This window comes from Eleginops maclovinus, chromosome 18 (assembly GCF_036324505.1).
Source record: "Eleginops maclovinus isolate JMC-PN-2008 ecotype Puerto Natales chromosome 18, JC_Emac_rtc_rv5, whole genome shotgun sequence".
NCBI classification, from domain to species: domain Eukaryota; kingdom Metazoa; phylum Chordata; class Actinopteri; order Perciformes; family Eleginopidae; genus Eleginops; species Eleginops maclovinus.
Window position 1 is genome coordinate 11978191 of NC_086366.1, and position 27249 is coordinate 12005439.

Genomic DNA, 27249 nt, shown 5'->3' on the forward strand with positions numbered 1-27249 from the left:
AGATCGTGAAGACAGCCCAGAGCTTCCTCCTCCGCCAGGCGTCAGTGATAACAGGAAATGTGTTTTGTGTCTCAAGTATGGGGATGAAAACACTAATGTGAGTCAAGAAGCTATTTGAACTCTCTTTGACAAACATAACAATGACTCTGTGTCACTTGTATAACATGCCTGTTTGTTTCAGGAGGGTGGCAGGCTGTTGTACATTGGTCAGAATGAGTGGACGCATGTGAACTGCGCACTGTGGTCCGCCGAGGTTTTTGAAGACGACGACGGCTCGCTGAAGAATGTTCACATGGCTGTTCTCAGGGGAAAACAGCTGGTAAGACATTTGGTCAATCACATCTCTTTTCTTTATTGATTTCTTGGCCAGACATTTAAAACCTGTTGTTCTTTTTATTCAGCATTGTGAGAAGTGTCAAAAGCCAGGGGCCACAGTTGGCTGCTGCCTCACCTCTTGCACCAGCAACTACCACTTCATGTGCGCCCGCCAGTGCCACTGCGTCTTCCTGGAGGACAAGAAAGTCTATTGTCCAAAGCACAGGGACCTCATTAAGGGAGAAGTAAGAGAAACTCCTTAGTTCAAAAGTTCATAAATACATTTAGATGGCAGCCACCTTAAAAGTAGGATCGCGTTTTCACAACTTTGTCATAAATAATAATAATTAATAATAATAATTTACCTTTCCTATGTTTGTGTTTTCTCTCCAGGTGGTGTCTGGGTTTGAGGTGACCCGCAGGATCCTGGTGGACCTGGAGGGCATTAGCTTCAGGAGGAAGTGGCTGGCAGGACTGGAGCCCGAAAATGTTCACATGATGATAGGTAGGTTGATCAATGGCAAATGTTGGTGGATAAAAGTCCATTTCCTTGATTTACTCCTAGTGTCTCAATGCTTATTTATAAACTGTCATTGCAGGATCCATGACTATTGATTGTTTGGGGATACTGACTGAACTCTCAGACTGCAAACGCAAACTCTTCCCTGTAGGATACCAGTGAGTTTACTTTTTTTTTACCTATTCATTTCTTTGAAAGTCTTTCCTAGCTATTTTTTTGCAACCCCATTATTATCCCTTCAATTAATGCACATCTGCTGGAGGACGTTTAAATTGATAACCCCAACCCTAACTGAATATATTATTATCTTTTCTCCAGATGTTCGAGGGTGTACTGGAGTACTTTGGATGCCAGGAAACGCTGTGTGTACACCTGTAGAATAATAGTTTGTCACCCGACAGTCTTAGAGTCTGACCTCAAAAGCATGATGGCTCCTGAGGAGAATCGCACGATAGCACACAGCCCACCTCACATAGCAGGTAAACTATTCTGACTTGATCAAGTTCAGGTTTGAATGTTTTAAAGTATGATGAACCAATTGTGCTACGGTCTTGATCTAAATTGTGTTCTGTGTGAAATTCTTCTTCTTTCATATCAAGACTTCCCAGATCCATTTGAATCTCCAAGGCGCTCTGACACCCTTTCCCCCACCAACACCCCCAAGCTCAGGGTTTACACCAGGAACCGACACCCCAGCTACCCCCCTTGTCAGCGCTTTATAGGCCCCAGGCCCATGCCCTCTCCTGGTAAAAATACATTCCTTTTTGAAGAAGAATAAGTTAGTTAAATACAGTAATTTTGATATTTGTTGTAGAAATGAATTTCATTTGAACGTGTCCATTTTAATTTCCATTTCTTTTTTTTTAGGAGGCACTTCTCATCCCCAAAGCCATGAGATTGTGACAGTAGGAGACTCCTTGGTGAACCCCGGCATGCGGAATATTGATTCACGTCGCCACAGCTCCCCTTCGCTCTCTCCTTCTCCGCACCAGCTGAACAGACACAGAGGGGTGACCTCCCCACCTCACATTGTGTCACGACCCCTTACCTCTCCCCCTCCCCTCATCCCCTCCCCTGCCAGAGACCCTGAAAAATCCAGACACATCAGCAAAGACTCAGCTAAGAGTCCAGTCCAGAGAGAAAATGAAAGATGTAGAACGTTCCCCACAGACAGATACAGGCAGCAAGCATCTAGAGACGCAGACAAGGGGAGGGTTTCAAGTCAAGACCAAGCTTCTAAGGATTCTGACAAAAACAGATCATCCAGAGAAACAGGGCAAAAAGACTCTGACAACAGTGAAATACCAGCAAAAGAGCCAGAAAAGAGGAGAACGTTAAGCAGAGACTCAGAGAGGGGGCGACCTCCTAGTAGAGATCCCTTAAGAGATTCAGAAAAGGGGAGACCAGTTAACAGAGACTCTGAGAAGGGGAGACAGGCAAGCAGAGAGTCAAGCAATAGAGAAACCGATAAAAGCAAATCCTCCTCTAGAGATTCCAGCTATAAGGATACTGATAAATCTAAGTCTCTCAGTAGAGATGCAGGGCTAAGGGACTCTGAGAAACATAGACAACATAGCAGGGAAACAGGAAAAGACTCAGGTCAAGGTAAAGATAGACCGTCAAGCAGAGACTCTGATAAGGCTAGACCTTCCTCTAGAGATTCCAGTTATAGAAGTTTGGAGAAAAACAAAGACTCTGCCTCAGGGAAAGATAGTAACCCTGGCAGTCAGTCCAAACAGGCTGGAGGTGAGGGTAAGAGCCCCAGACTGGCCCCTGCAAGCTCAGGCCAGTCCTCCCCTCCTGTGGGCGCCGCTGCTCTCACCTGTCAGCAGAGAGTTGGCAGTGCCAAGCAGACGGACAAGCAAGGGAAACACGGAGGCAAAGAACAGGAGATTTCTGCAGGTTTGATGCCTCGTCACCGGGCCACCCCCACCTCCAGCATCCCCCAGTCTAAGGACAGGCTCAGCTCAGGGAAAGAGAGTAGTAGTGCCACTGGAAATGTATTGCCAGCTGCATTCCACAAGGACTCCGTTGTTGGGAAATCCGGCTCCCCACAATCTTCATTCCAGAAGTCCAATTCAAGGAAATCAAATGATCACTCATCAGGTCCAACCGCAACAGCACCTATGAAGCCTGTTTGGTCTTCAAGGACACCAGCAGAAGATGACGTTGTCAAGCGAGGCTCCATGCACCTAGCCTTACCGGCTGCAGCCCCAGCTGCCAAAGACAAACACCCCAAAGTTAAGACTACAGGCAGCAGAGAGGTGTCCAAAGACCGTGAAAGAGAAAAGACTCTTCAAAACAGCAACAGCAGCAGCAACAAAACTCCCCTTCTGAACAATAATACTAAAGCAACAGGCAGCACCACCGCACATGCTGCCACAAACCCCGGCTCCCACAACAGCAGCAATAGCAAAGCTCCAGTGTTTGGAAACAGCACCAAAGCCCACGGGAAGGCTCAGGGGGAGAAGCTTGATAACCCAGGAGGGGACAGGTCATCCTCGAAGGGCAGAGAAAATTACTCCTGTCCTGAGAAGAAGAACAGCTCCAGTCTGGAGAACGTACAGCAGCTGCAGCAGGGGGGATTAGCTCCGGAGAAAGGAGTGAAGACCTCCTCTGAATCTCAAACCAAACCAACAACTAACCAGCTGCCGTTGTCCTCTAAAGAGAAAAAGAGATCTGTTAAACCCCCTACCGTAACTGCACTAAAGACGGATATCAAGACTGACCCTAATGGGACCAGCAATGTGGGTAGTATTTCTTCCTCCTGTCCCACGACCACTACCTCCACCGTCTCTGCCGGCCACGGGACCCGTCGCTCTGCTCGCTCCGCCCTCTTCTCCTCGCCCTCTGCCAGCAGCAGTGACAGTTCTGAATCTGACACCCAGACTCCGACAGAGGAAGAGGATTTGCGCAAGGAGCTCTCACACAGCGAGCTCCAAGACCACCACAGCCTCCTCACTCAAGGCACAGAAGATGAGGGGGATGGCCCAGAAGATGACCAAGATGAAAAACATCACGAGGACGACAGTGATGGGTCGGGGTCGGCCAAGCGGCGCTACCCTCGACGCAGTGCCCGCGCACGCTCAAACATGTTCTTCGGCCTCACGCCTTTCTATGGGGTCCGCTCATACGGAGAAGAGGACCTTCCTTTCTACGGCAGTGGGGATGGAACTGGGGGCGTGGTTAAGAGGAGGAGCGGTGGCCGAAAGAAGTCGGCTGAGGGGCAGGTGGATGGAGCAGATGATATGAGCACCTCCTCTTCGTCAGTGGACAGCGGCGACGATGATGACAGTGAAATGAAACAGAGGGGTAAAGACCCTTACTACTACAATTTCACCCGAACAATAATTAATCCTGGTGAAGGTCTACCATCCATAGAAGGGATAGACCAGTGTCTGGGAAGGGGATCCCAGCTGCAGCGCTTTCTTAAAGATGAGGAGCAGCAGCAGCAAATGGCTCAAGGGAAAGCTGAAGAGGACATGCTGAGTGCTCTGTAAGTACACACAATTATTTTGATACAATGAATACTTTGGTACCAAAGGGTCCTTGAAAGTCTATAAAAAGGGTAGGAGGTCAAGGCCTTAAAAGTTTTCAAAAGTTCTTAACGCTAGTAAACAGGCCACGTTCTGCTGTGTGATGTGTCTCTCCTGCAGTGTGTGCTTGAGACAGTCCTTTGTTTATCTCTGATAATAAGATATATTGTCTTTGCCTTGTTTCACAGGACCTTAGGCAAGCAGCATATTGGCCAGCTCGATGGCGTGGACGATGGATCAGAGAGTGATACCAGCATCTGCACCACCAGCACCACCACCACCACGACTAAAGCCACCTCCTCTTCCACGCCACAAAAGAGCACTCCTAGGAGAAGGGGCAGAGAAAGGCACACTGAGAAAGCTGACCCCCATGATTCTAGCAAGGACGCTGACAACAGCGGGGGAGCCGCAAGTGGCAACCTGCGAGAAGGCAGAAAGAACCAGAAAGAAAACTGTCTTCCTCTCGGAGGCGGGGTCAAGTCCCAGCCTCAGGGTCAGGATCCTCTCGAGGCCCAACTATCCCTCAGCACAGACCTGCTTAAATCTGACTCTGACAACAACAACAGTGATGACTGTGGTAACATTTTGCCCTCTGACATCATGGAATTTGTCCTCAACACACCTTCAATGTCAATGCAGGCTCTGGGTCAGCAGTCTGAGCCGTCCTCCTCAGAGCTGCTCCTGGATGAGAGCTATGTTGGAGTGGATGTCAACCGACCCAAAGATATTCTGTTTGAAGACTTTTCCCAGCAGCTGCCCAGTGCTGAGAGCGGAGGGGTAGTGGAGAGTAGTGTGAGTAGCTCCATATCTGTAGAGGAGCCATATCTTCCTTTGGAGCTGCCTTCTGACCTCTCGGTCCTGACAACACGCAGCCCTTCCGTCAGCACCGGTCAGAACCACACTGCTGGGAGTCTCATCTCTGATACCTCAGACCGCACAATGCTGGGCTTGACCTCCGACTCAGAGACCATCAGGGGAGAAAAGAGTGGGAGCAAGAAAAGAGCCGGGCCGAGTGTGTCACCGTCAGTGAAGCAGCATGACACTACAACTTTGGGAAACAGGGACACACAGGGCACAGAGGGTCACATGACTCCTGAGCAGTTCATTCCCAGCCCTGCCATTGGTCAGGTGGTTGAACCCCAAGGGAACCAGGATGTACCCAGGAGCTCTGGTACCCCTGGTTTGCCAAGTTCACCCTCTCTACCTCTTCAGGGTCAAAAGTACATCCCTACTTCTGCTGCAGGCTCAGGCAGCCCCAGTCCAGTACTTGGCCCAGGACCATCCCAGGCTCAGGTTTCCAGCGCAGCAGTCATCAAACCGGGCCCCGACAAGCTCATCGTGGTCAATCAGCAGTTCCAGCCCCTCTACGTTCTTCAGACAGTCCCTAATGGTGTTGCCCAAAAAATTGGCACAGGAGTGATGGACACTATGACACTTACCACAGGTTTGAATACTGCCATATCCACGGGCAAGCCAATATTTCCTGCTGGAGGCAAAGTCCTGGGCACCATGACTCACCCCTCCCAGATTCACACCTTTACAGGAGCCACACAGGCGGCCTTCCAGACGGGAATCCCTAGCACCACTTCAGGGCTTCTCATCGGGTTGCCCCATGAGCCCCAGATTCTGGTTTCAGAAGCTGGTCGGAGTCACAGTGTTGCCATAGTGTCCAGTCCCTCCTCTCTCACTTCATCCCCGGCTGTACTCGCCTCAGCTCACGGCAAAAAGAGGCCCATCTCTCGTCCTCGACGAAAAAAACTGGCCTCTCGTAGCCAGCCCACCCTGGCCCCATCTGAAGTTGGCCCTCCCAACATGACCCTAATCAACCTGTCTTCCCCTCAGATAACTGCTACCATTCCTGGCACCCTCTACACGTCTCAGCGCAAGGTCCCAAATATTATCAAGAGACCAAAATCAAGCGGGGTTATGTACTTGGATCCCACTACCCTCCTTCAGCAAAGGATTCCCGGTACCGCCCAGCCTGGCCTCCTGGGCCACGATTCCTCCACTCACCTCATACCTTGCACAGTCTCTGGGCTGAACCCCAGTCAGTCAGTGCTGAATGTTGTGTCTGTGCCCTCTAGTGGTGCTGCTGGCCTTCTTGCATCAGGAACAGTCTCCCTCTCCACCCCTATGCTCGGCTCCACTGAGATCACAGGGCCAATTAGCAACATCCTGTTCAAGGCAAATCCTCACAGCTTAAGCCTGTCAGATCAACCAATGGTCCTTCAATCAGCAGGCGGTCCTCTGATGCAGACATCTATAGCCAGCAGCATCTGCGTACTGCCCTCCCAACAGACTATCAGCATGGCTGTCAACCAGCAAGGAAAGACAGAAGTTAGTAATGTCCACTTACAGCCCCAGCCCATCAACAGAGCCCAGACTATGGACTCCAGTCACCACACCAATGTCACTCTAGCCACCTCTCTAAGCCCAGCCAAGGGCCGTGTTGTTGGAGTGTTTACCAACACACAAACCTCCGCACACTCCCAAAGCAGAAGAACAACTCCCATCTCCAGATCATCAGAGCAAAGGCCGCCTAACTCCTGCACTTCAGGAGCAGAGAAAGGCAAGCAGAAAACAAAGAGGAGCAGGCAGAGTTCAGACTCAACCAGCGTGAAGAAGCTCAAGGCGGCGCAGGCAGAGGAGCCTCACAGCAACCCCGCAGGACGACATCGCTCAAACCCGAGGTGAGACAGTTATTATTTATGACTGGAGATGTATTGTGTTTTTGGTTTGTTTCTATTCACATCAACAAATGGGAGGAATTGTCAGTAACAAGTAGGGTTCTGCATAAAGAATGTGACATTGAGTAATATACAAAACGCTTCTTTCTTTTTTGGTAAAAGTTTTGCCCTGGCACATTTTCATAATATATTTTTTTAAATGCACATAAACCATCATTTACATTCCCATAAATGATATCCAAAGCACCACACGTATTAAGAAGAAAATACGTCTATAGGCCTGTTACTCCCATTATTTCCCTTTTCAGAAACAGTGATGGAAAAGACCAGGAATAATGCCAGGAGTTGAGTTCAGCGTTATGACTGGTGTTTTAACTGAAGGTCAAATTAGTCAGAGAGCACAAAAGGCTAAAATGCTTCTCAAGCCTCAAAATTACCTGTTGCTGACAAGCGATATGGCTCATTTTAAGTCTGGCACAGAGCTTACTCGCTATATACAGACACAGGGACTTCACTGCAGCAAACATAGAACATTTACTGTTTTAACCAAATATTTCGGCCTGTTTATGCTACCAACAATGTCAGTTCCACTTAATTTGTTCAACTGATGTGGCAGGCTCATAGTACTTACCACTCTTACACTCATTCATGACCTAACAGCGGTGCTGCAGAATAGTGAAAACATTGGAATGGATAGTTGAAATTATTTCTGAATCTTGAATGAATCTTCAACTATTAATTGTCCCCATAAGTACTATGCATAAAATATATTCCCATCTTCTTTTCCAGCAGTTCCAAAGAGCAGAACTACCCCGAACCCATGGACACAGGCAAGCCCGCTGACAAGGCAACCAACAAGAGGTATGCAGTCGTCCCTTCTAGGTGCCCATTGTCTTACTGAATATAAAGAATAACTATAATGCTTGCCGTAAACTTTTTTTTAGTGTGCTTGGTAAAAAGAAGACATCTGAAGGTCCTGTGGTACCGGGGAAAGTAGTGGGGAAAGACAAACCATCAGCAGCAGGGGGAGCCGCGTCTCTTCCTGTGGCTTCAGCACCTGACGAAGACGGCAACAGCAGGGACACCGGCCTGGACAGCAAACCCAAGAAGGGCATCATCTTTGAAATCTGCAGCGAGGACGGCTTCCACATCCGCTGTGAGAGTATTGAAGGTGAAAAAAAGTACTCCACATTCACCGTCTTAAAAATGTATTCAGCAATAATGAGCTTGTTGCTGATATACAGTCCACAGGGCTGTTTGTTCTCACAAAGAACTGATGCTTTACCCCATGTTTTAAAACAATTCATGACTGTTTTTGCCAAATGCACTTTACAAATGTAATAAGTGAGTGTAAAACATAGAACTGAAATACTGAACGGCCTTTCCCTCTACAGAGGCTTGGAAATCCCTTACCGATAAGGTGCAGGAAGCTCGCTCCAACGCACGGCTCAATGAGCTTTCCTTTGAAGGTGAGGCATCACTCTAACTTTACAATAAAACAAAGAACAGATAAGTCTTTGATTCATTGTCAACGGTTTTCTTTGTTCCTCCCAGGTGTGAATGGTTTGAAGATGCTGGGAGTCGTGCACGAGGCTGTGGTCTTCCTGCTCGAGCAGCTTTACGGCTCCAGACACTGTCGCAGCTACCGCTTCCGCTTCCATAAACCCGAGGAAACCGAGGAACCTCCCATCAACCCTCACGGGTCGGCTCGTGCAGAGATCAACCACAGGTAAAGACACACATGCCCCTGCACACACACATACTGTATATGTAGACGGTCTGCCAAAAGTACACTTTCGTATGTGTTTTATATTTTGCTAATGCTGCTTCTGTTTGTGTAATGTCTAGTTCTTTGTTTTTATATGTTTTGGGGTGTTTTGCTTATCTTTGTCATTGCTGTCTTTATTATATTAACAGCCCTTTGAGGCATGCTTTGTGATATTGGGCTATTATACACTTTCACTTAACTTGACCTGACCAGGATAATCAAGAACCCTTTGTCTTACACAAACACCTGTTCTGTATCTTGTGCGTTTGTGTTTCTGACTGCTGTCTCTCCCACCTGCTTCCCCTTTAGGAGGTCTATATTTGACATGTTCAATTTCTTGGCATCAAAACACCGCCAGCCTCCTGAGTACAGGCCGCAAGAAGACGATGATGATGAAGGGCAGCTCCGGACAGCCAGGTCAGTTTCAGCAAACAAAATATCTCTGTTATGTATTCACAGTATACACAGCCTGTCTCTGTGCCACTGCTACACCTCAATGTCTCCCCTAAAGGATCAATAAAAGTTTTAGACCGTTATGTCACATAAGACCACAGCATTTATTTTTCATGTTGCTGTTGCAGGCGTGCCTCCATGGAGCTACCGCTGGCTGTGAGATTCAAACAGCTCAAGGACACATCTAGGGAAACTGTTGGAGTCTACAGGTAATCATAATACCATTCAGGTTGATTCAGAAGTTGTAAAAGATGTAGGTAACCCAGTAAGTGTTCATCACGACAACTTATGGAAAGTCTTGATAAATTTGGGGGTTTAAATAAGCAGATGACACAAAAAAAAAAAAAACTCCGATATTTGAAAACGCAGTCTTAAAACATTACTGTCATTAACTGTAACTCTCTGCAGGTCTCCCATCCATGGCCGAGGTCTTTTCTGTAAAAAAACCATCGATGCAGCGGAGATGATCATTGAATATTCTGGAAATGTCATCCGGTCTGTGCTCACTGACAAACGGGAGAAATATTACGATGGAAAGGTGAGGCCTTTGATTTGTAGATTATCAGTTTGTTTTGACATAAAGAATGGGGAGTGCGAAATATCATTCATAATAACTTGAACCTCTGTTTTTTTCCCTCAAAGGGGATTGGCTGTTACATGTTCCGCATCGATGACTACGAGGTGGTGGATGCAACTGTGCATGGCAACGCAGCCCGCTTCATCAACCACTCCTGTGAGCCCAACTGCTACTCCCGGGTCATCACTGTGGACGGCCAGAAACACATCGTCATCTTTGCCTCTCGGCGCATCTACTGTGGAGAAGAGCTCACCTACGACTACAAGTTCCCGATCGAGGATGTCAGCAACAAGCTGCCCTGCAACTGCGGTGCGAAGAAGTGTCGCAAGTCCCTCAACTGAACTCTTAACGACTTAAATAGGACTGGAAATGTTCTGACTGTTCTGGCTGATTTCCTGGGTCTGGCCTGCATAGGACCGCTGCCAACAGGGCGCAAGCTTTGAGAGTGTTGCTGCTTGCATTGGCAGAAAACAGCACTGGCAGCGGCCGGGGTCGTACTGTAGAAATGGGAAGGGCCATTTTGGAGGAGGGGCCACTTGTAGAGATTCCAACATATTGTGCCTCCTTTTGTCTCATTTACAGTTGGCACGGGGAGTTTCACCTTCAGAGGTGAGTCATGAAACAGCCTTCACAGCATTGCAATATTAACTTTAATTTACATTTGGATGATAAAGTTACCCCTTTTTACATTGGCCCATCCTCCTTAATTTTATAAAAAGATATGTTACGGTCCACTAATGTTGAGATGTGAAAAAATTCAAAGAACTTGGTTCCGTTTTACACCAAAGTGCAATTTGTTGAAGGGACTTGGAAGAGTTATTTTACTAGAAAGAATAAATTGTTCAAATCGTGTTCTTTTTTTTTATCGCAGTCGGATGTTATTAATGCACATCTCCCCGTCTGAATATGTGCCGATGCCTTCAGAGCTGTTGTGATTTACAGGAACCTTCCCCTAGCTTTTTTTTAACGAAAGCTTGTAGGTGTACATTTATCACTGTAAATAGGAGCTGCTTTTAAGTAAGCAGCCTGACAGGAGCTGAACAGATGGAAACAGCAGGGGGAGCTGTGGCCACAGAAAGAAAGAGAGAAAAAAGAGACAAGGGGGGGTAGAAATGTAGATTTGTTTAAAAGAAAGAGAAGAGGTTATTTTTGGCCGTTCGTGTATAGGATGATATCTGAGGTTGATAGCATCCGTTGTACTTAAATTGACTTTAGTCTGACAGCTATGTAGACGTGTTATCGGTGGGATTAAGCCTCTGGCATGACAGAGCGAGGCAGCTAGAGATTCTGGTGGACTGACAGCCAAGGGACTGGAGAACCCTACTGATGTGCTTTAGTAGACGTATTTAAAATCTTTTGGAGCAGATCTTACAGAAACATACAGATCCATGCTGTTGTTATTATCAAACGTGTTTTTGGTAATTATTATATAAGCTCTGACTTTCGAGTCACGTTCCAAATTACAGCAGCAGAGAGAACCAAACATCACGCCCTTGAATTGAATTTTCACACAGCTGGATTTCTTCTTGGCCTGTTGTGATAACCAATACTATGGAAAATGTTTTTTTTAATTTGTATTACGTCTTTTCAACTCTTGTCTGTTTATCTTGTCTTTTTTATTATGGACATGAAAATATCATGCTTGCTTTTAAAAAACAAATGTAAATAATGTATATTTTTCTACAAAAAAAAAGACTTAAAAAGCACTCACTAGTGAATAGCACTTAATGATGGTATTTATATTTTTTAAAAATCGTATTTATTTTGTTGCCATTTTTGTAGGAAATAGAGGTTTACAGACACTAATGCTCGGTCTCTATGTTTTTTATTCCGCTGCCTTTTCAAAGTTGTTTTTGTTGTAATTTCGTTTTTACTTTGTTTTATTTGTAGCCTGAATGTTTTCTTTGATTCCAAAGACTGACACTGGTCTGTGGCTTGGTCCCGTTGAGTTCAGTCCACCAGTAGCTCTCTTATCTATCGCGGGCAGTTTGTTCAGAGCTGACGGTTATTTTCAGTGTCCCAGTTCTAGCTGGCAGTATGGCCGTCGTGAACTATTATTATGCACTTGAGAGAGCAAAGATTGTTGATCCATAGCAGATATCTCCTCTCTCCAGCCTTATTGTCACCACACCACACCACACCAAGAATCAGGTCCACTTACAGGCCGCTCCAAGGCAGTCCTAACAAAATGTTTCTCCTGTCACTTTGGCACGTGTAAAACAAAAGTCCCATCAAACTGTTTTGTCCCTCTGCAGACTCATAACAAAGAGGTGCCTTTATTTTAATGCTACCAACACCATTCACAAAAACCCTGTCGAACCAATCTGTTTATTAAAGAAACCACTTCTCTTTCACTCTCCCTGTGGTTTGCCTTAGTTGAAAATGAGCATGCCTCGTCTCTCTTACAAGCCTTCATGTCCCGGACCGAATATCTGATCAGACTGTTTAGACTGACTGGTTCCACTATGTGACTAAAGTCTTTGTTTTTGTCCCTTCTTAACTAATTTATTGTTGTCCGCTATTCATGCTGACTTTGTTATCACCTAAAGGCCGTTACCAGTTCCTCCCACACTGCTCCCTGAAACAAAAGTATGATCCACACGGTTTGCACTTTAGCTGTGACACGGGCACTGAACACACATAGGACAACCCTCTCTCCGACAGACAATGCAACTCCAATGCTAAACCACAAGCACAGATAGTCACTGAGCATACTAATTTGTGCATCAGGCCGTGATTTAAAAACTGAGTTTGGATTGGTCTTGATGATAAGCGTTTGAGGCTTGAGCAAAGTGCACTTGACTCTTTTTCTGCAACAAAGTGAAGGCAGGGACCACTCCAGCAGCCCTTCCTTCCTGAAGGTGCAGTGTGTACAAACCTCGGCTGGGCTTTTCCATTTAGGGCCACAGATCAGGTCATGAGGTGACTGACGTGTCGGCCCTGTGGTTGTACAGCTGCACCTCCATCGGGCTTGCTGGGATCAGCTGCTAAGGTCAACAATGAATGTATATCCTCCTCCACAACACCAGACTTGTGATACTTTGTCAGCTACATTTGTTTTCAGTTCTTTTGTCAACAACCCTGGTACATATGGACGATATGTAGATATGACCTCAAACTGGGCGGCAGCAGCAGTTTAATTTCAGCACTGGGAATAATAATAAAGTGTGAACAGCAGTTGCGTTTCTGTCTGTGGGACAACATGTTCTCACTGGGTTAGCTCAACACTTCTCGCCAGCATCGGTGATACAAACACGTTAACTGATGCCAAGGGCTCTGTACGGCTCTCACTTCTCGAGATCCACTTCAGTGAACAATAAGTCATTTACTCCACTGTTTAACAGCATATATACAATAAGGAAATGGTGTTTGTTGTTTCTCTGGACTTCATTTTACCACGCCACACCAGTGGCCCTTCTCCTTCATTATCTGTAATTATAGTATAAATAAATAACAATATTATACGGAAACATGCATAGTAATTTCTTGTACTTTAGTATCTATACAATATATGGAATGGACAGACAAACTTAGTTACAGTAGCAACAGCAGATTTATAATGGTTAATAGCAATGTTTCAATGTACTCTATAATGGTTTTGTGTTACAGTACTATCAGAAACTAACGTGCATCATTATTTCGTATCTTGATATCCAGTACCAATTTTGCTGTGCCTGCGAATGTTCCTCCATCACGAGGAGCACTGCAGTTTTTCTTTTCACTTTTGTTTCTGGAAAGGATCGGTTTTTATGTGATGAGAAATGTAACTGTATTAATGTGGTTGTAAACTTCTTGAGGTCAGCCATTTTGTTTTTTCCCCCTCTGGTTGTTGTAGTGAATGTTTTATTTTTCTTTGTAAGTTTTAACAGGGACTTTTTAGACGGCTTACTTGATGTGGTATAAATTAAGAGTTTGGTTCAGTGGAGACTGACCAGAAGTTTTAAAGATCTTACCAAAATGCAGTTTTTCCATTTTGGAAAACCTCTCATGTCTCCCACCTCTCTCTCCTCCGAAGCTTTGGTTGTACTTATCATGTACTGTTTTTTTTTTTTAATAGAAAGTCATAATGCTGATGTTGAAAACATTTAATTTATTTATTTTGTGCAACATCCACGCTGAATTGTTCTCTTACAAGTCAAGGTTTGGGAGAGGTCGGACGAGGACGTAACATGTATTTGTAATTTTCTAATTGTTTCTTGTGTATAGAAGTTATCAGCCTACGATGGGATGTGGTGTCACAGAGCGAGCGGGCAGTAGGACGTGCGAAAGAGAGGGATCATGGGTCATGAACAGGCTTGTTTCTTATGCCTTGAATATACCTTTGTCTTATCAATATTTCTCCTGCTCTCCGTAATAACGGTATTCATGATTTCAGCATTCATATCTTTTCCCGTTTAAAAAGTGTTCTTTCAATAGACATCAACGAAATGAAGGATGACTACCACAGTAAAAATAGACCACAAACTACTTGGTTGAATGTATAATTAGGAAACAAAGTTGTACATACGTGTAAAAAGAAAAGTTTCTAATCATGTTTATTTTCTATGCACTTTTTTATTTAAGTGATAGTTTAAATAATAAACATGTCTCCTGTACTCTTTTTGGTCTCTTGCTTCGTTTAATGATTAATACTTGTATCTTTAAAAATTCCGACACAATGTCTAGCTAATCTAACAAATATATTTAATTGAAATGTTTAGGTGCTAGACTTTGATCAAATCTCTGCTCTCTGGATGCTGGAAACATGAGTCTGCTTTATGAAGGTCTATTACCCCAATGTCTCAAAAAAGCAAGACATTGCAAGAGTTCATTTGCAACCTTTGATCAATTTGCCCCTGTCCTTGTTCCTTGTCTCTTGAACTGGGCTTAGAAAACGATAATAGGAACCTGTGATCGCTCTTCTGGAGGGATTGAACACACATGATCTTCATTAGCCAACACATATGAGAAATCCTTAAAAAGCTTTTAGAAAAGGACCGAAATATGCATCAAAGACCAAACAGGAGCTGGACCTATTTCTTAAGAGCCGTTTCCAGGTCAAGAATTAACCTTGAGCCGCACACACCAGTTTTCTACATCAAGACACATTTCATTCAATTAATTGATATGTTTCTTTTATTAGAGACCGTTTTCTCTGGGTTCTAATGTGTTTTTAAAGTTTTTAATTTAGATGTTGTGGGAAATACTTTTTTTATGTCAAGCCATACTAAAACTGCCTTGTTGTTATTCAGTTAACCCAATCATGTTTGCTAGGACGTCATCACCATCACCACCATCCATGAGTTATAATTTTAAAATGAAGGCTTGCCAAGTGGTCTGTATTAACAGTAAATCCTCAGAGCAGCAGTTTATGGATTCTTACAGGAAATTAATGTAGCTGTCCCAGAATGTGCTGAGTCTGGTAATTAAAAACATGTTTTCATTCTGCTGCGTGGCTCAATGCCTCCACAGGAGCTCGCTGAATCCCCTCCTCACAACAGCCTGGTGAGTCAAATTCAAAGGAAAGTCATGCTCTTGTTTAAAGGAGCCTCTGACCCCCCCTATCCTCCTCCTTCCCATTCATCTCTTTCCCATAAAACCAGCGTTTTAACGTTAAACACTAATCAGACCCATGTGTTCAGTACGGGTAGTTTCACTCTTTACTCTCAGGGAAACGTATGAAACAAACTGTAGGGTGTGTGCTCATTTTCACAATATTATAGAGTTCAAATTGCCTCAATACAGGATGTCTCAATAACACTTAAAGATGAATTGATGTAAATGCAATGATTTACTGTGTAGTTTCTAAACTATAACCACAGCTCGGACATCCACCCCTAAGACGTTGCTCCCCTGAGAAAAGATAACGTTTTTTAGTTTTGAAGTTTTTTCTGTGATTTACAAGCCTCATATAAATCCATGCAACATCTTATACTGCCCACACTTTGGCAGTATATGCAAACTACCTTGTTCCTTCACCAAGCTTCTCAAATACCACATGGTGTTTCAGTCCAATTTACCTAGCAGAATAATTAGACGGATAATTAATGACAGTTAAGTCATAAGTGTAAACTTACTGAATAAAGTGTTGTGGCTCTGAGGCTAGATTTGAGCTAAATGCTAACATCATGATACCAACACACTCACAGTGTCAATGCTAACATGCTAAAGTTAACCAAATATAATGTTCAGCGTGTTTATCTTAATTAAGTGTGTTAGCATGCTTACATTTGCCAATTAGTGCAAAACATAAATAACTGCTGCTTTTAAAATTCCTTTTTTCTACATGATGGCTGTACATGAAAGAATATGGGACCAACATAAGTGTTTTAATTGATCCTAAAAACAACAAAAATGTCTGTATCCATGAAATAGTAGTAGAGAAATTTCACTAACCACTTAAACCACCAATGCCAACCTCATGGTGATGCTTAAATCAGGGGATCAATACATATTCATTCTTTAAGAACCACAAATGTCTTTTATTTACTCCATAAAAGAGTTTCAGATATTTTTTTCTGGACCAAAGTGTAAGCTGACCAAGGCTGTCCTCAAAAAAGGGATAGCTGGATGTAATGTAAAAACAAACATGCAATAAGTCAATTGTAATTTACTTACCCACACGTAATGTCTGCCCCCTGTAAATTACTACACAAGAGTTCATCCCATTTATTGTCCGCATTCTATTCTTCCTCAGAGATTTGACGGGTTTGGCACAGTTTTGGTTTGCTTTGGGTCACTGCTGTGCGATCACAGTCGAAACATGTTTTCATTGGCCTGAATTGAAGGGAGCCGCTGAATTTAACAGCTCAAGTTTGGCTTCCTTGCCAAAAAGATATTAAGAGCTCCGGCTTTATCAATTTAACACGGCCACTGAAGGATTTCACGGAGTAGAGGATTACTGTCAAAAAGACTTGCCTGAGTGGAAGACTGATAGTAAAGTAAAATGTTATCTTGAAGAAGCAAACTGCCTCATCCTGTAGTCAGATTAAGAAAAACACAGGGAGAGAAGAACATGTGATTGTGTCTGTTTGTCTTTTGTATATATCTGTATTCATCCCTCACAGTCTTACTTTTACATTACAGTTTGTTACAAAGCAAGCTCTTTCTCAGCTGTGTTTAGCATTGGGAACATTTTCCTTTTTCTGACCACAGCCCTCTGAACTTTCTGTGGTTAAGTCTTGGAGAGTTTCTCAAACAATGGTATGCAAAGGCAATTTCCTAAACATCACCTCCTTATCCCCTTCTCATATTGATTTTGTAACACGTTTGTTTCAGAGCTTTCTCTTCTATTTGTGCTGGATTACCATCACATATTTTCCTCTGTTTCCACCCTGTTTTCTCTCCTCCACCCTCAATTCCTCCTTTCCCACCCACCCCAGTTTCTAATTGGATTTCATTACCATTCCTTCCAGTTTTTCCCAGCCAGAGTCGAGGAGGGAGGGACTACTTTCACTGCTCTCCTGGACTCTCACACTTCAGCAGCAGCTCCCTAAGACTTCACACTACATCATCTGGTAAGTCCGATTTTGTTATATCTGCCTGAGGTATTATTATGTTGGCATTTCTGGGCTCACATCTGATCTACACATGTGCAGAGTTGAGATATGCCTGAAGGCTTTAATGTTGGTAACAGAAGTACTGGCATCTTTTTGCCTTCCCTCAGAGCAACCAGTAAGAACTAAATTACCAGAAAGTGCATCATTGCGCAGTGTAGACTGACTGCTGCATAATGTTTAAAACATTAAGCCAGCAGAGGAAGAAGCACTCCTTTTGTACACGTTTGCATTGAATTGTTTCTTAAAACAATCCATCCTATTCATGAGCCCTTATTATAATCTAAGAATCTCAATACTGTATGCAGGCCACTAAAGCTGCGAGTTAAATGGGTGAGTAAAAAGTACAATTTCTCTGAAATGTGTTGTTTAAAAACTAAATAAATGGCTTAAAAATTGGACAATACAGTACTCAAGTAAACACCCAACTTCCAGGTGGTACAAAGTAAAAAAATAATAAAACAAAGTCATAACTGATTAAAGAGCTCATCTTAAATCTACATTGAATACAGACAATAGGATGACCTACTACAGTTCCTACTGTCTTCCACCTAAACATAAATGTATCTGTTGTTTGTTTTCTGCATACATTTATGCTTCCAATTGTGTAAAGCAGTCGTTGCAGACAGCTGTTCAGACTCTCCAGTATTTGTCCTCTGTCTGCTCTCTTTTTCTGCCAGGAACGCTGACATGCATTTCTTTCTCCCTTCTTTTTTTTCTTATTGTTTCTTTCTGTTTCTTGTTGCTCTCCTCCTGCCTCTCTCTATTATGTTGCAGCTGTTGTGGTTGTAGCCTCTCAATACCAATAAGTGGACCTCCAGATAGATGACAAAACACTCTTTACTGCTCTCATGATTGTCAAAGACCGCAAACAGTGGGTTTTAACCATAAACATGGAGTCCATGAGAGAGCTGGTACCAGACAGCTGTGAGCTCCTGCTCAGCTCATCAGTTCTCTTTATGGTCCTATGACGCCGGCCTTGCTGCCAGACAGTCGGCCGGACAGGGCCACAGTGAAGGCGAGATAAACAAAATCCATGCAGGAAAATACTGAAGGGGCTGTGAAACCAGATACTGATTAGATACAGGTTAGGTAACACTGCAGTTCATGTCTCTTACTGTCTGATTCATCTGGGAATTGATGATACACAAACAGGAAACAGAAGCAGATGGAAAGAGAGACTATTTAAGGATACTTATGTAAACTTTTATGTGTAACTGTTTCTGAGAACTCTGTCTGGTATTCAACATCACATCACATTTTTACCAGTGAAATCTGCTGCTTAGAAACCAAGAGTGCCCTGATTTGTTTTTAAAGACATAAAAAGCATTGTTTTATCCTCTTTTTTGACATATTTCATAATGTCAGTTATAGAAAACTGTATTAACTCTCAACTTTGTACTCTGCAATTACACCAATGTGTAATATAGTGGGATAACGTTCTACATCATTTTAAAAGAATGAGTTTCTGACGTAAAAAGTAAAACACATTTGGCCGTATGAATGATGGAAAAATCTATTTTGGTTGAATTGAATTCCATTTCTGGTCTATTTTATTGAATTTTTCTGCCCATCACATCCCGCCAAAGGCTTCCCTGAAACAGAGCATGCTGTCATCACTATCATAACTCTCAACCTTTTATCACAGGAAGACACAAATATACCTGTGATAACAAACATAAAGTCCATGTCAGTGTTTTACAGTGAAATCCTAGTAATAATCTTCAATTAGAAGTGTTTTTTAATATTTTTAAAGCTGATAGACTTGATTAAGATACCTGAGTGGAGAAAGACACTTTCACAAGTCATCTGTTTTAAATTACTGGTTTCCTATGAGTTTTGGCAGTACTGAAATATAATGAGTAATGCCGGCTCAGTAATATAATAAAGTAACTCCAGTTTCACGTTGACCTCCTTCTGCCCCAGGCATTTCATGAAAACTATATGAGATAGTATTATAATAATTTACATTCATTTGATCCATTTCCTTTACTGCATCTGAAATATAGGTTTTGTAATCCTATGCCACAGAGTGATTGACACAAAGAGGTAAACTGAGTCCTTAAATTATGTGGATAAACTCTAATTTCAGTGTGATTAAGTACGCTGCCATTTCAATATTTACATGTGCTTTCCCAGCTTCTGTGAACTGATGAAGTGGATTTGAGGTGATGTTTATAGTGCCATTTGTGGTGCTCTTTAGCTTAAACACATACTTATTTTCCCATTGTATGTCGTACATTCTAAACTTTGGTGTTTCTCTTCCACAGACTTGTTTGTAAACCATCATGTTTCCTTTATCTTTGCAAGTCTAAACCCTTTTTCTCTTTTGTCCCTCAGCCCTAACCCTGCAATGTCCTCGCTCCGGCTGTTGCCTTTGTTGCACTCCCTCCTTCTCCTCCATATTCATCTCTCCAACCAGTTAGAAGACAACAAGATCCCTCCCAGTTTGTGCACTGGTCACCCCGGTATCCCCGGCTCTCCTGGAGCCCATGGCAGTCCGGGTCAGCCAGGGAGAGATGGGAGGGACGGGAGAGATGCTGCTTCTGGGGAGAAGGGACAGAAAGGGGACATTGGAGACCCAGGTGCTTTATTTTATTTATTTATGTGCAAGTGTGTAACAGAGGTGTGGACTCCAGTCTGACTGAAGTCACAAATGTAAAGACCTGTAACTTGACTTAGACTTTTACACCAATGACCTGTGACTTCACTTGGACTTGAGGCTTAAGACCTGATCATTTCCCCTAAGTCAGAACATTAAAACAAGGGTACACAATTTAATTAACCTCCCTTCATTTTGAATGAAGGGATTTTTTTTTAATTAAAGTCTCCTTTTTTTCAACAGCTTCCCTTTCATGTGAACCATTGACTCAGTCCATACTAACCATTATAACTACACTGTGCCAAAAATACCTACCTCTTTTTATAGGATTTTAGTGCTTTTCTCATTTTACCTGAATATTGTTATAGATATTTAGCAGTTTCTGTTTTAAGAGGTCTCATGTCGTATCAAAAGCTTCAATGTCATTTAACCATATGGTTACTACTACACTGAACAAGAAGGACAAACTTCTTTCAAAAGCTTATTTAAGTGCTTTGTGACTTGTTAAGGATTTAAAACTCAATGTTTAGGAATTGGGACTTGTCTGTCTTGACATCGAAATTGAGAGCACTTCTTGTGACTTGGTCAAACCTCTGTTATGTGATGCGTATTCCCTTGATTCTGATGTCTGTGCTCCTCCAGGTCAGACAGGAGTGCGAGGCCTGGCTGGGGACAGAGGTGACACTGGAGAAAAGGGGGAGAGGGGTCAGGCAGGACAGTGTGCAGTGGCCCCAAAATCAGCCTTTACTGTTAAAGTCTCTGAGGGTCACGCTTTACCTCTCACTGTGGGCAATGTGGTCCACTTTGACCAGGTCGTGATCAATGAACAGGGCGACTACAACACGGAGACGGGACGCTTCACCTGCAAAGTGCCAGGAGTTTACTACTTTGCAGTCCACGCCACAGTGTACCGAGCCAGCTTGCAGTTTGATCTGATGAAGAATGCACACACTGTCGCATCTTATTTTCAGTTCTATGGCAACTGGCCTAAACCGGCGTCTCTGTCGGGCGGCTCCCTGCTCCACCTCATCCCTGGGGACCAGGTGTGGATCCAGATGGCTCTCTCGGAGTACAATGGATTGTACTCCAGCACAAAGACAGACAGCACCTTCACTGGCTTCCTGGTGTACTCAGACTGGAAAAACTCTGCTGTGTTTGCATGACACGTGCCTATGAACAAAACAAAGTCATATTCTACTTTGGGAAATGACACAACCTGGCTTTTATTTTCCTTTTTCAGTTTTCTAATTGAATAGTTCTGGATAGGCAGTGACTTGGTACATCTGTATTTGTGTAATAAGTATAAAACACTCCAAACTTTGTTACTTTAACGGCATATGCCTTACTGGTGAAGTCTGAGGCATATGCGCTGTTTATTCAGTGACTGTTCTTAATCTGCAGCCTTGAAACTGCTGTATCACTTCAATCTTGTAACAGATGTTTGACAATGGCCTCCAGCCAAAAACAGCCTACAAGTTTAAACCGCTTTTATGTTTTGTATTGCACTCAGTATCTGCACAACAAACATAAAAATCATTGTGTTTCTAAAAGTGACTTATATATTTGTTTTACCATAAATACCAATGCACACTTTAGACTGATAGTAAGAGAGATCTACAATATGAGATTCAATTGTTTAACTTTATATTTACTGCCTGCCTGTGCACACATCTGTTTTATTACATGACATGTAGTTTGGAGAAAAGGAACTCAGATCCTTTACCATATTAAAAGTAATGAAACAGTGTAAAAATACAAGTCCTGCGAATCCCTACTTAAGTTTATGTAGAGATACATTATCAGATACTCGGTATAAGCCTGTAGCTTAAAAATGAAAGTAGTTTTTCTGGAGAAAAATGTTCCCTTTTGGTGATATATTAAGAAATAGCTACACTTTCTTTGTGGGAAAGGCATTTTACTGTTGCACTTGGGGTTTGAGGTGGTGCTGATTTTTACAAACATATTAAGTCCAATAATTATAATATTTTAAATCTGATCCGATACATCCAACTCCCTGGTTTCTTTTCCAAAGGCAAAGCACGATCAAAGTAAATACCATGATGAAAAAGCCCGGAGAATCATTATTTCCACTGGATTTACACTTTAAACTCAGCCTAATGGTTTCACCAAACGCTGTCAGCGTCTCCAGCTTCACTTCAACACCGAGAGCTGCTTCATGTAAGTCATTTCTATCTTCTTGGTGATATCTTAAAATAATAATAACATGTTTTAGTTTCCCAGTTTACTGAGCTGAGTCTCTCAGTGTGTCTCCTGACATCTTTCTTGAGTCGGGCTTGTTTATTCTAGAAGGTAAACACTGACAAGATGGAAACCTAGGAAAGTCTTTCTGTGTTTGTCCAGTATGCTGCTTCCCTCATGAGGAAATGTTATTTTTCCCTTCACTCCCTGAGAATACTACACATAATTAGGTGTCGACTATGTCCTCATAACTTTCCTTCTCGGGTAGAATGAGTGAAGCTGGGAGTTAATCAATCTTCCCCTCAGTTATTTCCATAATTTCCCGGCCTGTGAATCGCTCTGCTGGAAGCTGATGGCTAAGCAGTGACAAAACCTGCTTAAATATTGAGCTCTCATTGGTCAGCAGTGTCAGCGATGAAGGAGGGCAAGAGTTATATGTCTGGATTAAAGCTTTAATGCTGCAGGTAAGGGAAATAGTGAGACACAAGTGAGCATACAACATATTCATGGCAATCCACTGTCAAATATAATTTACTGGCTGTGAAGATGCCTCAAAGATTCTGTACTTTTTTCTTCTTAATAATTGATTGAAGTTGAATTGTGTGTACCTTTATAACCCTGCACAATGTTTTTAGGTCAAGCAAGATACGAGTTCTTTATTTTTGAACTATTTTATTGTCTCCCCTATTTGGTAGGCTAAGCTAAGCTAATGACATGCTGGTGGAACCTTTATGTTCAAAGGGGGCCCAATTATGAAAACAAATGTGTGTGGGTATCTGGAGTGCCTGCATACCAAAAAAAGAAAAGAAAAGTAGAATTAAGACAACCCAGTCAGTTGATTGATGGCTGCCTTGGTCAGAAAACATGGGATTCAACACGCCATTTAGATTTGTCTCCCCTTCATGCGTCTCATGTAGGCTTATTAAAATAAACTGCACTTTTGTTACAATCACCACAAATGGTTTAGTACTAAATTAGATTCAATGATTAGAAATCAAATTGAAAGACATTCAGTGTAAACGTGTAATTTCTCACGGTAAACATCTTCTTTCAGGTTGCAAAAACCATCACAATACAGGAAACACTACACGACATCATCGTACTCAATAAGAGAACAAACAAAAAAAAAAACTAGAGCCGAAACGTTTGTGATAAACACAGGGAGACATACAACTACAAACAATAAGCAATATGCTTTTACCAACTATTTATCCCTCTGTTTTTGGCATGACCGCCATCAGATTGTTCAGCTGTAATTGGAAGCCCTGCTTTGACCAGCAGGAGGCAGTGGTGGATCACTGCAACAGCTGAGTGTCTGCAGGGACATCAGAGGAGGATCATCTATCATCACTCTGTGCTTCACATGCGTGGGCAGGACAGATCATTTCACCCATCTGTAAGCAAAGCCTGTGAGCCCTGAGGTGCCTTTGTGATGAGAGCAACACTGGCTGTGAGTCAGAAAGAAGTCACCCAGGAATGTAACACATTGGGATATTATTAGATCAACACCTTTTGGCTACAAATGAGCTCTATTATTTATTATTCATAATGTCATTCATCTCAATTTACAAGCTAGGGCAAGAAATGGTTTTCTTTCCAGTTCAGATGTTAAACATCAAAAACAGCTGCTCTCAAGAGATCAACACAAAATGTATGGGAATAAGAAATATATGTGTACTTGATTAACTGATCATTTTAAGGCCTTAACTGACCAATAAGTGGCATTTAAGAGGACAAAATCCACTTTATTTATTATTTTATTGGTTTATTATTACTAAAATGGGTAAAAGCTAAACCAGATGAATAATTGTCATCAAATTAAACCACATGTGTAAATTAAACTGATTCACTGTGCACTTTTCTCTGTATTATAAATGTATGAAAGCTGGTGGGCACTTTACTTTAAAAGCCGTGAATACGTAATGGATTTTCTAACTGTCAGCAGATCTACATGCAATATGAATAACTTAATTCAACCGAGAAAGGGTTTCATTAGAACTACAGTACGACTGTGACTTTGCATTACATGTTGAGGATTGTTTCATATATGTTTAAACTTTGATATATTCTCAATCATTATCATAATACATACTAGTTTTCACAATCCTGAGGAGGTACTCAAGACTTAAAAAGTATGTAATCGCATCCTTACTATGACTGATAACTTTTGCATGTTTTTGTTGCGATTGGAATTTGAGATAACAAATTGTCATAGGAATACATTTTTACTTAAGTATTGTACTAAACAAATACTTGCACAAGTGTTATTATTTAAACTTTGTTTCCCTTATAAGGTCATCTCTGATATGAATTTTAAAAGGAAAACATCAGCCTTTGCGGAGTGTCATTGAAGTGTTCTCGTATTCAGAAGGTGTTTTTCCGGCCTCTTATACGGCACATAGTTACTAAGATAATTAAAACAGCTAAAAAAAAGCTGTTTCTTTTGTTGGGCAACTTTCTTTTTCATTCTTCTTGAGTGAAACAGTACACATATAAAGTATTGATGTCATGGTTTGGTTTTCCCACAGTACAGACTCAAGTACCAAATGCAGGGGAATGTATACAAAATCTTCTTACCCAGATGATCTTCATTTAACTAAATATGTGACTTCTCAAACCAATGATCTATTAACAATGATTATTTAGGCATACTCTATGAACGGTAGGTGACTTTATAATCCGTGTGAATAACATTTCAAACGTTGCTTTCTAATGTTGGTTTTAAAAAGCCACATTAAATCGCCTTTGAATGAATGATATACAACAAAAGGAAAGAGGATGAAGAGAGGTCACACCCACAATTGTCTCAGAAACACTGAAGAAACTAGTGCTGAAACACATCTGTTTCCTCTGCTGCTGTGAATTTCATTTGTATTTTCCACTGTTTTATTTTCTTGTCCCATTGGGCTTTATAGACTAGATTTGAATTAAGTTGCATGTTGCTTTGTTAAAAACAAGATACAACCTGAAAACCTTTGATAGGGACTCTATTTAAATCAGTGAGTATAATTTAGAGTTAAGTTTAAGTACTCGTTTAGCCCTCGCCATCGTTCTTCCTGTGTTGAAACAGTGGCACATTTCACTGATTCTAATCTCTCTCCCTCTCAGTCCGAAGGTGAAGGTTCAAGTACCACTGGGGGCTCTTATAATCGACCCATTAACCTAATGGCTATCATCCAGCTTTAATCACAGTGAAACACATACATAACATCCTGCATTTGTTCAAAACTGTCAGGATTATCTGGATTAATTACAGCAAACCTCTTGATTACGCTGCAGTCAGAGTTGGGTGCTGGCCGGGGCTAATGAGCTCCCTTTCTCCCCTTCTTTATCTCTTCACATTACTGTCACACTGGTGTTTACTATCTCACTCTGACAACATCATTTCCTCCCTATTTTGTCTTCTCCTTTTTGCTTTATCCTCTATTTATGCATTTGTTTTCTTTATTGAGCGTTTGTCTTTGCATCATGTCATGTAATGTCAGGCTTCAGAAATAGAAACTTTAACCCAGATTCTCTTATGGTTTGCGAGCCCCTTAAGGGAGGTTAGAGGTCAGGGCGACTGTTTGAAACTTGTGTAAATTCACCATCTTTGACACTTAAGCATGGTAGATGCTCACTGTTATGATGGCATGAACCCCTCTGGTTTTGAAGATTTTTTCCCACTCATTAAGACACCAGGAGTAAAGCAAACAGTTTAGAGATGAAGGAGAAATAAATACTCAGGGACAGAGATCGTAAACATAAAAAGTAGAGCCTGAGTGAGAAAGGGAAGAGTTCACTGGAGTCTGACATTTTCCCACACTGTTTCCAGCAAGGGAGTCTAAATGAAGAGGTCGAATCCCTGGAGTGTAAAGCTCTCCTTGGTTTACCCCTCCCTGCTCTTCCCCTGACATTAAACTTCCTATCCTCTGTTAACACCAGCCTCTCTTACAACAAACACGTAAACAGTGCTGAGGCTGGACTCTGGGATCAGGAGACAATAAACAACCTCTTGATTTGTTTCCTAATCGCTAATGAGAGTTTAGTTTGTGGTCGTCAAGTTAAGACCCGTGCACACCTCTCAGATATTAAGATAAGATTTCCTCTTTCCTAACGAGACATACATGACGTCATTACCTGTAAATCAGAGGATCAACAACAATTAAAAGATGCCCTTATTGCTCACAACTTAGCTAAAATCTCTCTATTATTTCAAAATATATTGCAGATTAGTGTCATTGAGCGCATTGTCTTATCTCAGCAGAAGTCTGGTATGAAGCAGGGGATATTTTTAGAGAGGACATTGGGAACGGGATTGAAGATGTAAACCACAAGGCTCTGGAGAATACTCATATGGTGGTGGAAGTGGTCCTATGTGACTATAAGGGGCCCATTCCTCTAACCCCTGCTGAAGCCCCCCTAAAAACCCCTTTATCTTCACAAATGCAACACATGAAAGTTGATCCCTGGACTCAACATTTGCATTATCTCTGCTTTCACATGCAGCGTCGACTAGAGAAAGGAATCTGCAATCTTGTGTGTCAAGCCCCTATATAAATACTTACCACTGTACTCCAGTTGTAAAAATCTGCATCGCCCTCAACATAGGAAATCCCCCCGGGGCATAAAGTAGCCTGTGTGGACGTCATGAGAAAAACCAAATTTGGTAAAAGATGCAGCGAGCGGCCAAAGCTGAGCATTAGTAAAATATGTTTGTGAATGCATCTTGGAAATGTGGGTGTAGCGGCCCCTCAATGTTGAATAAACAGGCTTGGAGTGTTTCCATACGGGTGTACTTTTAATTCAGATGAGTGTGCATAGCACCAACACTGTGAAAACTGAAAGGAAAATAACAAAGGCAATTTAGCCGCATACAAAATAGTCCTTAGACAAATGTGCTTTAGCATGCTAGCGTCACACATTGACAACGGCAATAGCAGGCAACAACAATTACATGAAATGAATCTCATTATTATTTACACAAACGCAAGAAATGCATTTGTATGAAATAACACATTACATGAATTACATACCTCGCTCCGCGTATCAAAGGGGGCTAAAGGGGGGATCCAGGG

At 42.4% G+C, this 27249-nt stretch overlaps 2 protein-coding genes across 2 annotated transcripts in view; both read left to right on the plus strand.

The window, feature by feature from the left end:
- Window positions 1-14456, plus strand: part of kmt2a (lysine (K)-specific methyltransferase 2A) — a 36806-nt gene extending 22350 nt beyond the window's left edge. Inside the window, 17 exon segments of the mRNA XM_063906433.1 lie at window positions 3-97; window positions 182-319; window positions 402-560; window positions 709-820; window positions 915-993; window positions 1154-1314; window positions 1435-1581; window positions 1703-4331; window positions 4560-7061; window positions 7848-7919; window positions 8003-8229; window positions 8453-8527; window positions 8613-8787; window positions 9136-9243; window positions 9408-9488; window positions 9688-9817; window positions 9922-14456. Of these exon segments, the coding sequence (XP_063762503.1) occupies window positions 3-97; window positions 182-319; window positions 402-560; window positions 709-820; window positions 915-993; window positions 1154-1314; window positions 1435-1581; window positions 1703-4331; window positions 4560-7061; window positions 7848-7919; window positions 8003-8229; window positions 8453-8527; window positions 8613-8787; window positions 9136-9243; window positions 9408-9488; window positions 9688-9817; window positions 9922-10197 (7166 nt within the window). The 3' untranslated portion in view covers window positions 10198-14456.
- Window positions 14457-17250: 2794 nt separating this feature from the next.
- On the plus strand, window positions 17251-21543 carry c1qtnf5 (C1q and TNF related 5). The gene is made up of 3 exons (XM_063906267.1): window positions 17251-17352; window positions 19732-19976; window positions 20636-21543. Exons 2-3 carry the CDS (start codon window positions 19745-19747, stop codon window positions 21154-21156), a joined length of 753 nt encoding a protein of 250 aa, XP_063762337.1. The 5' UTR covers window positions 17251-17352; window positions 19732-19744; the 3' UTR covers window positions 21157-21543.
- Window positions 21544-27249: the final 5706 nt, after the last annotated feature.